The sequence below is a fragment of the Heliconius melpomene genome, chromosome 18, assembly GCF_056956725.1.
Source record: "Heliconius melpomene rosina isolate 202511_hmr_F chromosome 18, ASM5695672v1, whole genome shotgun sequence".
Classification (NCBI taxonomy): Eukaryota; Metazoa; Arthropoda; class Insecta; order Lepidoptera; family Nymphalidae; genus Heliconius; species Heliconius melpomene.
Window position 1 is genome coordinate 3,597,650 of NC_140406.1, and position 16,162 is coordinate 3,613,811.

At 30.4% G+C, this 16,162-nt stretch overlaps 1 protein-coding gene across 4 annotated transcripts in view; it reads left to right on the forward strand.

The window, feature by feature from the left end:
- The window catches only part of ths (thisbe), a 143,105-nt gene that overhangs the window by 103,190 nt on the left and 23,753 nt on the right, over positions 1–16,162 (forward strand). For all 4 annotated transcript variants that reach the window (XM_085202161.1, XM_085202159.1, XM_085202162.1 and 1 more), the window contains one exon: positions 12,317–12,362. In XM_085202161.1, coding sequence (XP_085058287.1) covers positions 12,317–12,362 — 46 coding nt within the window. The remainder of the gene's footprint in view (positions 1–12,316; positions 12,363–16,162) is intronic.

Sequence of the window (16,162 nt, forward strand, 5' to 3'; positions counted from 1 at the left end):
TAACCTTTTTTCTTTTTTGTCATAAAATATATGAGAACTTGACGGTTAACTACCATTTTGATTATTTACATTTATTATGCAAAATCTACAGAATCAATAAAATTCTCCATAGAATGCTTAGTATTTATACATACATATATCCTATATTCCTTAAGTATGGATCAGCAAATAACGATACTGATATTTATCGCGATAATATTGTAGAGAATTCTTTTCAATAATAATGACTTCAATATAGTGACAAATCATACACTTATTACTTTAATCTTTTATTACAAATATCTTTATGTACATTTCCGGCGGAAATTTACCTGTTATATATAAAATGTACTTGAACTAATATTTTAAATAACTTGACGCCATCCAAGCGTTATTGTCATAAGCTACGATGATTAGGAGTTCAATTCCTCCTTACAATATGGGATGTAGCTGAAATGGGCGGAAAGTAGAGTATAGAGTATTCATTAATTACTCTCTCATGCTTGACTCATCATAAAGAAAATGAGAGGGTAGATCGAAAATATATGTACATATTAAATTAAAACCAAATTTGTTCGACCGTCGAAATTCCTTGAAATTTCTACTTTTAGTATACATTTTGCTTTATTTCCAAAATATATTGCATGAAATAATAATTATATTAGCAGTAACAAGATTGGGATGCGTGAGGTCATTGACACATCGATTGCTGATCGTAATATGACTGTCAATGTCGTCACAGAGCATCTGGTGTTGTGGTTATTGACTACCATACATTCATTATGTCACAACCTTTAATTTAAATGAGCAAAGTGCATGCGAACAAAAATCTTAGGCATGGAAGAAATAGGATTTTCTTCTACAGCAACATATCTCAGAGCGAAGAATTGAAAATATTAAATATTTCACTTCCTCCAGCGGTAATCGAATTCACAACCTGTCTCGTTTAAAGTTTATTTGTGCTCCTTCGTAAAATAAAAAAGGTTTCCCAATTGATAAATATTTTAGTTACTAAGCATATACTATTAGGTAGGTTACTATAAATCCATTGCTATCGTTATCACATCCTGATATTGCATATTGGCGCCATGTAAAAACTGTATAATGGTAATAATTATATCGATGTATGTCGGGTGATATACTGATAACAGCCTGTTTTAGACAGCCAATGTAGTGATAAGAATAGATTATATATTATTTTTATTATTTTAGGTTAAATTTAATTTTTTAGATTTGGATTTATTATCTTTGAACTATAAATTAAAAAAGTTTATAATTGTTTCGCTTCGAATACATGGTGAAGCGATTATGGACGCAATATTCATAATTAATTTACAGAATTATATTTTGTTCTTATTTCTTTACCTTTGCTCCAAGTATTTAGACTAATATCTTCACTTTATAATAGGTACATGGCACACTAATTGCCATTTATGTACTTAATATGTTTGTATACATCTATAATTCATTATAGAAATAAGTATAAGGGCTCTTATTCTTAATTCTATGGTATTTAAAAGTACGGCCTAAAGCCACAGGACAAACAAGATTTGTCGAGATACAAAACTTTATACAATTCTCATTAAATTATTTTTTATTATGTAACAAATATAATAAAAGAACACAATTTCTCTGATCATAATAGGCGTAAATTTTTTTTTATTACTTTTACATTTTTTATAACAAAAAATCCATTTTAACACGGAAACGAACAGTTTAATATAAAATAAATAAATCACTCGATTCTACTGTAAATAACTTCTTTTATACTCTATTATATTTATTCTCCAACCATTTTAGACGTCGACTTGTAAATATTAATAACCATTTTATTACTACATCAATAACACGTCTACTTTATAGTACGTTAAGTGGTTTCAGCTTTACCGACTGCCGAGCGTGATAAACTGCGTACATTGCTATTGTTTACATATGAAATATGCTCACGTTTGCTGATAACATACAATAGACACTATAATCTTATATAATATATATTTTTAAAACAATATATTAAAAAATTTATTAATTTAAAACAAAAACGCACAGTGCGTAGTCGCCCTTACTGGATCACACCCAATGTAGACATTACTAAGGACCAACAAGCTTCATCAGTACATATTATATTATTACTAGTCATATTTGTCGACTGGCGCGTCGTATATGTAATTGTACGTACAAACAGGCTCGGGCGCCTGATTTACTAATGTATCTAGTTTTAGCGCTTCCACTGTGTCGGATCCGCAAAAATGTTCTATTTTTTCCTTCTATTTACTATTATTATTATTATGTTTAATGGTTTTCGAACGTGATAATGTAGATTATTATTATAGTAATAATGTCTTTCTAGTACTTCAATAGTGAGCGATGGTTGGCACGATTCTTGGTTTCTAAAATAGAAATAAATAGTTTTATCTTGCACTACGAAAAGCTTCTACCTATGAGAAACACATAAATTAAAATACGTAATAAGATTATATTTTTTTTATTGTAGTAATTGCAATTAATTAATATTATTATTAATAATTAATACAATTAATAGCTGATTCCAAAGTTAACTAGTTAAACATGATTTTTTAAAATTTCTTGTATTGAGGCCGTCGTGGTGCTTTGGTGTCTAAACGTCGTCTGGCTGTAACAATCTAGTTGTGGGTTTTGATTTAGACTCCGAAATATTATTATATTTAAATTATTTTCATTTTTCTTTTCTGGAAAAAAGCACGGTGTTCAGTTCTGCTATTTCACAATAACTAAAAACTTGAGCGGAAAGTGGAGAACTGAGTGTCTTACTAGGAGGTCGACTGCCAATCCTGCTACGCGGAGAAAAGGGTGAAGCTGTGTAATTGTATTTTCCAAGACGTTATAACAAATATATAACTACCAAAATAAAACATGTTTTGCTTGCATATTTCTAGATACTTACATTTTCAAGTGAACGTAACGGTTAGATGTTCGGTTCGGGCACTCCACCCAGTTAGCTGTAGGTCTTGTTGACGGATGCAATAACGACTATAGATAGAGATACCTACTTGATTGTACAAATATATGTCATTTAATTTTTTAAGGGTTTTTAATTAATTAAACTGAGTGCATTCTCATATGTACTGGACTTTTTACATTTCATTATGAATTGATGTTGCAGTATCGGAAAATATCAATGTGTTTTTATATTTCTTTTATATTATAACTTGTACATGTGATGCTTGTTGCGGTCATAATTATTATGTGTAAGTATTATTGTGTAAAGCGAATTTATATTTGTTTTTGCATAATGAGAAATAAATTTAGCTTAAATAAATAGACTGTAGCAAAAATGAATAAGGATTGCTGTTTGTATGTTGTTTAACTTCACGATGTATCCTGCATATAGCAGGGTAAGTAGCGGAACCCTGGAAACCTAGGGTTGAGACACTCTAAAGTTTCCCATTAACACTTCCGTTTCCCATTTTTCCTTGAATTATTGAGGTATTTTGGAAGGCAAGAAAACGAGGCATTTTGTGTTAAGTGGCGAAGTTCAACGCCTTTCTTTGCCTCTTTACCAAAGCGAAGAAATAATGGACGTAGGTATACTATGTAATAAGACAAATATTTATTTTGCGCTGGATATGAACCTGCTTCTTGCAAAAGCAAACGGTAAGACAGCAATTGAATGAATTCAATAGTAATCAAATTAATAATTTTGGTTATAGGTTGAATTTTAGTTTTTATAACAATTCCTACATTTCGTGTACAATGACGTTTTTTTTAATATTTCCATATAAAGTATGTGAATATGCATATTCTACAGTGTAATCGTAAGGTGACATCATGCATACCGTGTATCAAGACGTTAAGCCGTATTAAAAGTACTTTGAATTCGTAGTATTGCACCACAATTCCTGTGTTACCCACCTAATTTAATTTGACGATAATTATAAGTAAAATTTTTAAAACAAATGTACTTCAAATATCTCAGCTTCAAGTCTTTCTTATTTTGCTACAAAATGCTTGAAATGTTTGTTAAAGGATTGGCAACTGATTTTTGTTGAACTTTATAAAAACATTAAATTAAATTTCTCTTCTCAACTATATCACAATATTCCGTTCTTTCATTAACAATCGAAAATCACTTTAGTTAATTTTTAAATCTGTAATATACGTACTGTTTAATTAAAGGTACAAGCCATAGAATGAATTAATACCTCCCTTAATATGTAAGCAAATTTATATTTACAAATTGTATATAAGCATATTGCTCATACAAATCTATATATCTATACATATATCGATACGAAAGTCATCGATACAGTTTTACTCGAGTAAACTTTTAAGTCTAAAATATAAATATACTTAAGTTCCCACGTTCTAGTTACACAAAGTGCATCGCTGCGTCACCAACACGCATCGTACGCAACTATTTGGGCGGGATTTAAAGAACGGTATTATGAGTCACTATTCACTATATTCTCTTAACTTACCCCGTAAGGAAAATGGCTAAAACACGTATATATATAAAATTAACATATAGAAATGTTTCTGATATGGAACCTTTTAAGCAAATCCATATAAGACTTCAGTAAAACACTGTTAACCTTTCCAATATCAGAAATAATGTAATTTTACTTGTATATATGTTTACTTATGAGTATTATGTTCTAAAGACGAGGCCTTGCGATCGACCAACGCAAGAAAGGGTCAAGGTATATTGGCTCTTTACTCGAAATCTGTTAAACAAAAACATTAAATAAGGAAGAATATAGAAACAAACGTGTCAACTAATCCGGAAGAAGGAAATATCAATTTAGCTCGTTACAAATCCATCGAATGTGGTCTATGGCAATGTGTGTTCCGAATAAGTTATGTTGGTTTTATTTAGTTTTATCGATACATAAAAAAAGATTATGAAAATATTAATTAATTGACTAGAGAGGATTTTCACATTACAAATGTGGAATCACAATAAGAAAATTACAATAGAAGTTTATCTTTATTAAATTTTGAACATTTCTTAAGGAAAATCAGGAAAATAGGAAAATATAAATAATGATTAACTCCAAATAAAAATTCACGCCTTCCAATGCACCAAGACTGGCGTCGAGGATATATAATCTGTATTACTGAATTTAACCCCATACACAACAATGAGCATGTCTAAAAAATGACGATCTCGCTAAATTACTATGCAAATAAAAACTTGTAAGGTTAAAACTGTTTTCACAGCAATTAACCATCTAATTGTTATTTGTTAACGTGATACAGTGGTTTCGTTGTATAACCATTTGTCTCTCGGCGCCTCCACGCAAGAAAGTGTAGAATTTACAATGCGACAAAACAAACGTTAAGAAAGAACTAGTTACATATTAGTTAATGTTTTTTATTTACTCACTTTTTAGAGTAAATAGAAAAAAAATATCATTGGAAATTTCGTTTTTTTACTTTCGGACTAATTAAAGGTGATGCCCATATGTATGCCAGAGCCTTATTAAGAAGGAATCATCAAACTATAAGTATAAAATCCTTTGTAAGTTGCTTTTAAATCTGCTGTAACAGTCAATAGTAAGTAAGTTAGGACAGCAATGGCAGTTTATTATTTTATTTAGCTTTACGCTATATGCATCTCGCAGATCACAGGCTAGGGAAAGGGAACCTGGCAATTTAATGTTAAAACACTCCGTACCCAACAAAAATTAAATATTAAATATTTCATCCCTCTGAGCAGGAATCGAACCCACACAATCTGTCACTGCTGCTCCACAACGTTCTCAACACACTTACACATAAGATACAAGACAGTTTATTTACTTTTCTCAAATATTACTGATTGATATATTGGACGATTCAGTTCGATAACAATGGATAGTAGATTTGTTTCTCAGGGTTTAGTTCAAAATTTATTTATTGCCATTTATTTTAATTAATTATTATGAATTTACAACTGTTTGGAAAATACATACTCATAAAGTACTGTTAAATAAGTGAAGTAAGTTATTAACTTCGTTGTACAATAAATAATAACAAGACAATTCACGGCGTTGAGTTTTGTCACTGAAGACACGATGCCTCGAAAATTTTGCGAAATATAGGGAACATTAGGTTCCTTCTGCCTACCCTGCTATTCGGTATACAGGAAAACATAAACACGAAAAACATTTCAATAGACGAAAAAAATCTTATAAGGATTAGAACTCGTAATATTAATTTGTGGATAGAAAATTGACCACTTTACCATAACGGTAACCACCCAGCACTGTAGACCTAATACGATTGAAGTAGTTACATAACATTATGCAGGTGAAGCGGCTGAACAAGCTGACGGCTTGGCACGCTATACATATTTCCTCTTCAAATAATTGGGTCCTTAGAAACGGTAACTTTTCATACAACAAATAATGAAAGCAAAGAACCAGTCGTGGCCCAGCGGTACAAAGTGTGAGTGTACCGACTGGTTTTGGGTTCGATTCCCATTCGATCCGTTCGTTTCAATAACTCGAATTGAAAAAAAGTAATTTATTTAAACCAAAACGGTGTTATCGTCCGGGTGAAGGATTTTCCAGCAAAATAAAAAGTGAAGTAGGTACGCGCATTGGCCTATTTTGATAAGGCCGGACGGAGATTACGTCCACTCAAGCACTCAGGTGCATGTATATTGACGGTAGAGAATTTTACCTTTGTTTATTTTTCATTCTACAAACGCGTTCTAGACGAGCGCATCCATAATAGATATCTATATGGTTAAATTAAATTAATGAACTGTTACCACGTCTGTATGTTTGTCTGTCTGTTGACTAGGTCGTTATGGGCGCAAGGGAAGAAGCGTATAATTGCACGCAATGATTGTGGGTTCGATTCCCACTATGGGGAATGAATTTATTATTTGTTAATATTTTCATTTACTAAGGTAAAAGCGCGGCCTTGAGTTCCGCCTTCGCCTCTATATTTTTGCGGAAAGTGAGGAACGGAGTGTCTTATCTCTAGATTCCCTCTGCCTACCTTTCTATGTAAGGAATACAGCGTGAAGCTGAAAAACAAAATTACGTCTATTACTTTTTTTTTTCTAAAACAATAGTAATAACATTTTCTGTTAAAATAAATAAGTGAAAACTTCGTAAGGTCACCGACAAAAATCTCAAGCACACACCATCTCAAACGCACGCACACAAATAAAAAAGTTTAGCTTATAAGTTTATAATCAAGCGACGTTTTTATCTCGTAGTCGTTGGCCGCCCGCCGCCCGGCGCGCATGTCACCGTCGCCGCTGAAGCCTTACAAACATAAAAACACGCGTGAAAAATACTATAGCGTATATATATGAAAATTAATAAAAAAAACGCGACCCATTAGTCAAAGACGCCTCGACCGTCAAAGGCGGAGTACGCTCGTTAAGTGAAGCGAAGCGAAGCGAATCGTGAAAAAATATGAAAGTGCTGTGGAACTTTGCGGTGTTTCCCTTCAGTTTCGTTCAGCGTTTTTTTTACATGTTTTTTTGAGTGACTACAAAAGCCTATTGTTCTTAACAACGCGTATAAATATGGTATTTTGAATGTTTCCCCTTCGAATGCGTGTTTAATTATTACATAAAGTGAATTGTTCAGTTTGTAAAAGAAAAGCGGCAGAGTAATTCGGATAGATGTATGTTAAACATATTGTACAACGGGACAAAACATGACGGCAAAGATCGGCTATGTGAGTATTGACTTTATGTTTTAATTTATTATGATTGTAAATCCTACTGGTTGTAGGTTCGATCCCCACTTGTGGAAATGAAATATTTATTTAAATTTAAAATGCGGCGTTGAGTTCAGCCACTCAACACGCAATGCCTTCAGAATTAAGCCTTGTTCCCTCTGCCATCCCTGCTGTATACGGGATACAGCGTGAAGTTGATTTAATTTGGATTTAATTTTTTTTATTTAAGTATTTTTACAACGTCGTGAAAATTTCTCATTTCCGCCGTCCGTTATCGAAGACGTTAAACTCATTCAGTTTTTCTTCGCATAAAATGCTGAATGGTTACGTATTTGGAATGCCTACGTACTTTACGTAATTATAATTATGCAGATACTTGTAGTGTGTAAACACTTAAATTAGAAAATGATTATAACTATTTTAAAACTTTAGAGTACCACCACTAGATTGCAGTGTTGTTTCTTTCCAGTGAGTGCCTTAAGTACATTTCACAGCATAATTATTTAATTATATAATATAAATAAGGTAATAAATAAAATCACTAAATTTTAATAATTTACAACAAAAATCCAAAGTTGTATTTACGTATACCTATGTATATATAAAATACAAGTTTTCTTTTAGGAAATAAACAGGATATGAAACCATCACTATCGCGTTACGACCGATATATGCGGTTAGAGGGAAATATATTGTTGGAATTAGAAATTGATACCTAAATGTTACTTTATATCAGAAGCCTTTCTTTAGTACCGCGCTTGTGTGACATGTGACGTGTTTAGAGCGATGACTGGTAAAGGGGTCGGTAATATATGGAATTAAATTATATTTAAAAGTTTAAGGGGAAATATTAAATTATTTTGTATTAATCCATATGTAATATCTTCGTTATAACAGTCACCTTCATTTTCTGCTTATTTTAAAAATATTTCATTTTAAGTTTCAGTTTCATTTTTCTAATTGAAGAAATATGTAGAGTAGAAAAGAGTTAATATAAATAAAATTTGTAACTACGACCAACAAACGTTGCTTCTGACATTCCTCAATAAAAAAACTAGCTAATATATACATTATTTTACTATCTACATAAATCCACATATGTACTTCGTTACTAACATTTACATAGCTTACCCGCTACCACTGCGCCCCATGGTGGTCATCGTCAAGTATGAAAATTGATTATTTAATGATAGACACATCAAAACACGGCCCCCAGTCATTAAACTATATTAAACTTATAATATGTAGGGATTAACATAAAACATTGGATGCTAGCAATTACCCCACCATTTTCTCCTGTAAATAAAGGGTTCTTGACTCTACAAGCACAATGAAGTGGCAATCTACACGTTGCGAGCAATTTAAATATTTATATAAACATTATGTATTATATTAAATAAGGAAATAATATTAAAATGCTTATGCTTATGTTTTCTTTTTCTTAGTGTTTAAGGAAAATACTAAGTATTAAAAACTGTATGTTAAATTGTTTATGAAAAACTAAGTGAGGACTGGGATAAAAACATATTTAAAATTTAGATTAATTAAATTTACTGTAATCTTTATATTTTTGGCAGCAAAATTGTTCTAAATTTCTCAATTTAAAAAAAACTTCAGAACATTTATTGGACATGATAGCATCCAAATTAGGTCTCAAGTCATATTTGTGTATATTTTTATATATTTATCAAATAAAAAAAACCTAAATAACCGTGTGCTTAAAGTTATGCAAAACTTATTCAAATATTAGGAAAAACAAGGATGTGGAAGCACACTTTTTGATGATATTAGTTAAGTAAAATACATAGTAAACTATTTATTTTACTTAACATAGTTTACTATGTATTGTACTTAACTAAAACTCTATATATTTTAAGAAATTCTTAAGTAATATTTGACTTAAGCTTGTCCAGCCATTGCTTTATCCATAGAAGTTATTCCACATAATCTTCAAATTACAAAATATTTTAAATTTAAATTTTATTTAAGTCCAATGTTATGTATTTTTGGTGGGAAAGTAACAGTCAATTAAGCATTTAGTTTTAACTTTTCAAGAAAAACTTATAATAGAGACCGCCGTGACTGTAAGCATGACGGTTGCGAGTTCAATTTCTTTTTATTTCTTCGCTCTAGTAATAAGACAGACAATACGCAGCGTTGAGTTCCGCCACTTAACACGAAATATTTTGAATTTTTTGGTGATATAGGAAACGGAATGTACACTGTTACACGCCCGATGTTAATAATCAATCCTAATCCATAAATTGCAACCATAGATTGAAATATCAATCCATTTTTTGAGTTTAGCTTGCCAATAACCTATCAAAGTACTTCATTTTCATTGGCATGCAGGTTAGAGATTGGATAGATATGTCGAACAATCCAAGATTGACGTTAACTGGAGATAGGAGATACATTATTAACATCGGGCGTATGTTTCTCTACAGTATGTACCCTACCCTACTTACTATACGAGGGAACCAGCATGAAGTTAACAAAATGTAAAACTGTGTAGAACGATAAGTAAACAATCAAGTATATTTTCCCTATATATATAAAAAAAATATTATTACAGTGCTTCTGTGCTAAGAAGTCCTGTATTTGTAAGTTTTGTATGCAAATTAAACTATTATCTCTTCTTTAACGCATAAAATACTCTAATAGCACATAAACATATCCGATTACGTGCCATTAAGTTATAAAATTATACATAACATTATTTAAATATTTGTACAAGCTTACACAAATGACTACATAATGCTTATACTCTCTTTTTCTATATTTTCCTCACTTTTTCTATATTTTCCTCATTTTTTGAAATTGAACGTAGCAGTGACTGGGCACTCTGTCGCACAGTCTCCACAATCTCGTAGAGTATAATGCTATCCAAAACTTAACGCTTAAAACTAATCGTTAATTGGAAAATTTCCTAAACAATTCTTTTAAGTGGTTCAATTTGGAACGAAGAAATTCTGTCATACAAATCCTCAGGGCGCCACAAGAGCCTCGTATCGTATTATCTATTTTCTTCTTTTCTAGTGCTTTATGAACTTAGCTCGTGTGAATATTGTTTATACAGACAATACATACATGTATATATTTATATATGAGAAATGCGACTTTGTTCAATATTAACAATTTTAAAAAAAAAATGATAAAAAATTGGTAAATTTCATGTTATTTTATGCAAAATTTGTTAAGAGTTTTATTGAAGTAGATAAAAAATATTATCAGTCGAAAAATTAAATATTGAAAGTAAAACTGTACTCAAAAATATTGCGCGGATTGAACCCCTGACCTACACTATGGTGGGCGTTAGATAAATAGTTTTTTCCTTATAAGGAATTACTATGTAAATCAAAAGAACAACTACAACATAATATTAAGTAAGTCATAAGAAACATCTTTAATTTATATGACGGTGTCCGATGAAGCTTATTAGCTTGTTTTATGTAAATAAAAACCATTTTTATTTGTTAATAAATCCTAATCATTATATATAATTTATTATGGCCATAACAGTTCTAGTCTAAAAGAAGTGACATTTTTATTATAATTTATTTATTGCGCAATACTATATATAATAATTCATTTCGACTTTTGGTGTAGATTTAGTAAAATTGTTGAACGTGTTTTTGCATATATGGTCTAATAAAATTTTGCTTAAATACCTTTCATTTTGGTTAATTTTAAAAAATAAATGACTACTACAATTTTTTATTTATATCTCTAAATTTATTAACAGTTATTCAATAGTATTGAGTCAGTTATGTAATTAACAGAAATTTGCAGAATAACCAAAACTGAAAGAGAAATTTTCAAAGGAAACTCATAAATCAAAGTAAAACGCTTTATAAAATTACTTTACACGAATCAACTTAACTCGCTCCCCCACATTAAATAAACATAGCTCAAAAAATCTCCTTAGCCCTCGCAAAGGCTATAATCAAATTGCCTAGCCGTAACCGTAGCGAGGGTGAATTTTAAAACTTAAAAACCTAACACTATGTATGTATTTGATATTTTTTTGTGCTAAAATGTACTCTATTTATAGTGAAAGTAAAGAAATTACTTTTTCATACAAAGTAACATTTAGAATTTCTCAGTAATTATAATTTATTATTCATGTAGGTATGTACCGTTTTCGTTTTATTTCATGATTTAACCAAGGCCATGTTGGCTTTCAAATTACCGCAATTTTCCATTTTTATGTAACATGATTAAATTGAAATTTGTATAGCGCAATATGACGTAAGCTAATGTTATAAATAAGCTTTTCATGTAGACTAATAATTTACTTAAAAAAGTTATTCTGACTTTAGAGCGAGACGTTAGGTAGTAAAATAATATATGGATAGAAAAATGTCTTGTATGTCAGGAGAAGCAGAAAAATCTTAATCTCAAGCTAAGAATAGAATGTTGTTCTTCGATATAGGCTCGAATTTCAGATTTGACCGGATTCTTGCGTGTTGATTGGCAGAGGTGATGCCGTGCTTGGCTTGACAGGGGTCGAATCCACAACCATTGTATTAGTCGCTTTTCCTTGATCTACGATGGCGTTAATGATGATTAAATTATGATACTTACTTTATCTCACATTGATATTTGTAATATTTAAATAATCTCCTAAAAAATATATTAACAAAAGTAAATAAAACTTAAAATTTGTTTCCAGGTTACCACAGCTTGCCGTCTCTGCGAAGATATTGTGCCTCCTGATGGTAAGTTTGACACGCCTCTCTAATCAATTATCGTAGTAATTAATTATTTACTATTGTTACGTATTGACATAAACTAATATTATCTATAACGTTATCAAAATTCAGCGTAAAACCCCTACGCCGTTTCCGTCTTAATTGGAAAATTCTTAGAAAACTGAAAAATAGAATATTTTTTATAACCTTGAAATTTTTCATAGATTTATTTACTTTTTTGTTTCTTATTTCTTACTTAAGGTAGATTTCTGTTAAGTTTCATTGTTGTTCATATTGTTTTTCTTATTAAGTCATATTGTGAGGCCGTCGTGGCGCAGCGGCACAAGGATGTGACTGTAACGCGACGGTCGTGGGTTCCAGGAACTGAAATATTTATTTACGTTTATATTTCCATTTCTTCCGTCTGGTGTCGGCAAAGCGCGGCGTTGAGACCTACCACTCAACACGCAATGCCTCCAGAATTCGACAGGAAGTGGGGAATGGTCTGTTTTAATACTAGGTTCCCTCTGCCTACCATGCTGTGTGCGGGATACAGCGTAAAGCTGATTTGTGATGTTACAACTATTTTCTGTCACTTATATTATAATAATAGTGAATACCTTTAGTTATAACAAGATATAATTTCCTAACTTCAATCCGAGGCATGTAATCGCAAAATCTTAATAAAACAATTTACGTAACAAGTAAAAAAGGTCACTTAACCGGTATAAAAGGAGTAGTAATTTCATTTGCAACTATCATTTTATTCGCATTAGCCAAGTTTAATAGGAAAACGTCTGCCGCTCGTCCGCTGTACATTTTGCGTGGTACATTCTGGTGCTTTGCAACTTTCTTTACCACATCAGGTACTAAATTTGAATCCACTACCCATAATTTAATAGTAAGTTGGTGAAATATATTTATTTACATAAAATATATGTATGTGATATTGTTATTATTGGACAATATTAGCTACTGAAATGACCTATTTAGCTCTGTTTCAATAGACATGTGCTAGATTTGGTAATTATTTTTGTATGGCGTCACGTCATAGTATATTACATACATATATATACTATAATTATACTGTATGTATATACTGTATTTAAACAATGTTCCCTAAGCTTGTTCCCTAAGCTTTTCTACCTTAGTCATTCTATATTGTAGCTTAGTAGAAGTAGGTAGTATTTGAGACTATAAGTATCCACGCCTCTTTAGCTACAATATACCTATCAATTACCTAGGATACTTAGAAAAAAGTAACTCGACTTCAAATATGTATATATGATTTCCTAGGTAATTAAAAGGTATTTGAAATAATTTTATTTTTTTAAATTATATTATAACAAAATAGTCAAAGCAATATTGCTTATAATTATATAATTGCTTAATAATACGTATTTACAATAATTTTACAAAGTAATCAAAATTATTGTAAATACGTATTAATACTAAATAATAATTACAGTTTTTAGTTCTGTTATTAATATATATATATATATTATAGGTGTATTCTTAAGTAACCAGCTGTATTTATTACCTAGAATATACTCGCACAGTGTTTAGCGATCGCCTATCATTTGCCGTGATTGCACGTCTTACGTAGGTTAATGAAGAAATTTACTTTAAAGCTTGCGCACATCATGTACACTGATATGAGGCAAAGTAATTGTCTTGACTACGTTTAGTATTTATTAAGTATAAGAAATTTATAAACATTTTTTTTTCATTTCACTTTAGCTTCACGCTGTATCCCGTATATACGTAGTAGGATAGACAGAGAGAACCTAGTGTTAAAACACTCCGTTCCCCCTTTTCCTTTACCTACAACCTACAGCCTATCGTGCTTACAATCAGACGCACCACCTCTGGTGTTTTTATGAATAACAATGGGATAAATGTCGACTGTGGGTTTAATTTATAAACGTATATACATATTATATTAAAAATCAATTACTTTTGTTTTCATTAATTTGTTAAGAAAGTTGAGGCTATTTTTATATATTTTTTTATTTTTATATTTAATAAATAGCAATCTAAATTCTAGATATAATTATTATATAGATTTACATATGTGTAAATATTGAAATAACATATGAAGTATCTATTATTGACTGATAAATACAATAAAGATGATGAAACTAATTGTTAAATTATAGAATGTATTGCATGCCTTTAGGCATATACTTAAAACATCTTTGAATTATAATGATTATTTACTATGCAAATTAATAAAATATTTGTAGTAGGTATTTTGTTTTAAAATTCAAGCCATCTTCTAAAACGTGCTTTTAGTGCAGTCAGTTGAAGTATTTTCATTTCTTCGTTCGGGTTAGAAAGTGTGGCGTCCAGATCCGTCATTCAAGTCTCGAATGTGATCGAAATGCGCAGAAAGAAGTGTTTTGACGCTGGGTCAAGAGAACCCATAGGTGGCTAGCTGTGTGAAGCACACTTTTTCCACTCGACTCTGTAAAGCAAAAAAATATATCATTTAATTACACTATTATTATAATAAATCTTTCTATACATATTAAGTAAATATAGGACATTTATATATATTAACTGATATTTAAGATACAAGAAAAATTATAATCTAAGAATGATAAAAACACCGATTATATGCCAGGTATTTATAAAAAAAAATCGTAATGATTATTTACTATGCAAATGATTAAAAATATTTATTTTATGTCTTAAAAGTGATTTTCGAACGTGTCACGCACGAGTACAACAACGATTGCTGTGACGGGGCTGATGTAATTGTTCTTTGATAAAACGTAAGAACCTATAAAATATTCGTCACGTCCGCGTCACGTCATAATTATTGTTAACCGTTGGATAAAGTAATATTCATAGTGACTCGGATTTTACGAGATATTGTTCACTTATAATGTTAAGTTGTAACTTTTTATTATATAGAGTATATATAATTTCTTACTCTCTTATTGTAAAATTAAAGGTATTTCTTATTTTAAAGGACCAGTTTAAACAGTTTAACATGTAAATTTAAACTTGTAGCTTTTACGAAACATATATGTACGTATATGTACCGTCTTAACGGAATTTTATATACACTTTTATTAACACCTCTTTAGAAAAAAAATCACATAGCTTTAGTACGTATAGGTAAATTACAAAGAACGGTAATCTGGTGAGAGAAACAGGTGGAATACTCATAATTTTCAAATGTTTCAATGAAAAAAAGTTGATTTAATATTTTCCTTGCCCCATCGGTGAAAACGGTATACTTACTGCACTGTTTAATATTACACATAACTAAAATGTTATACAATCTTAGTATAGTTCTACATATATATTTTTAATTGAAAAAAAAATAATATTTTGTCAAAAACAACTATACTCTTGAAGTGATTTCCATAAAAAAATAATTTATAACGATATTCTAAATAAACTTCAAACTAAAAGAAGGACAAATTCTTAAATGAACATATAATAAATACAAAAGGTACGAGCCCTTGTAAAATATTTACAATCGTTGTTTTTTCATTTAAACTTAAATCGAGTTAAAAAATATGGCGCCGGCGCTAAATAAAAATAGAAGATATACATAAAAATTAAATTGCTAAATATTTCGTTTGTATTTCTGTATGATAAAGAGAGGTCTTCGTAGCGCAGAAGTATAAACGTGCGAATGTAAACTGAAATATTTAATATTTAATACGGTGAGATGAAATATTTAATATTTTCAAGAATTCTTAACACTAGGCTTCCTCTGCCTATCCTGTCTAAATGCAGAATAAGTATATATAATAATAAGATAAAAAACCAGTATAAACCAAGCGGTATTATAATGTTATTAATAAAAA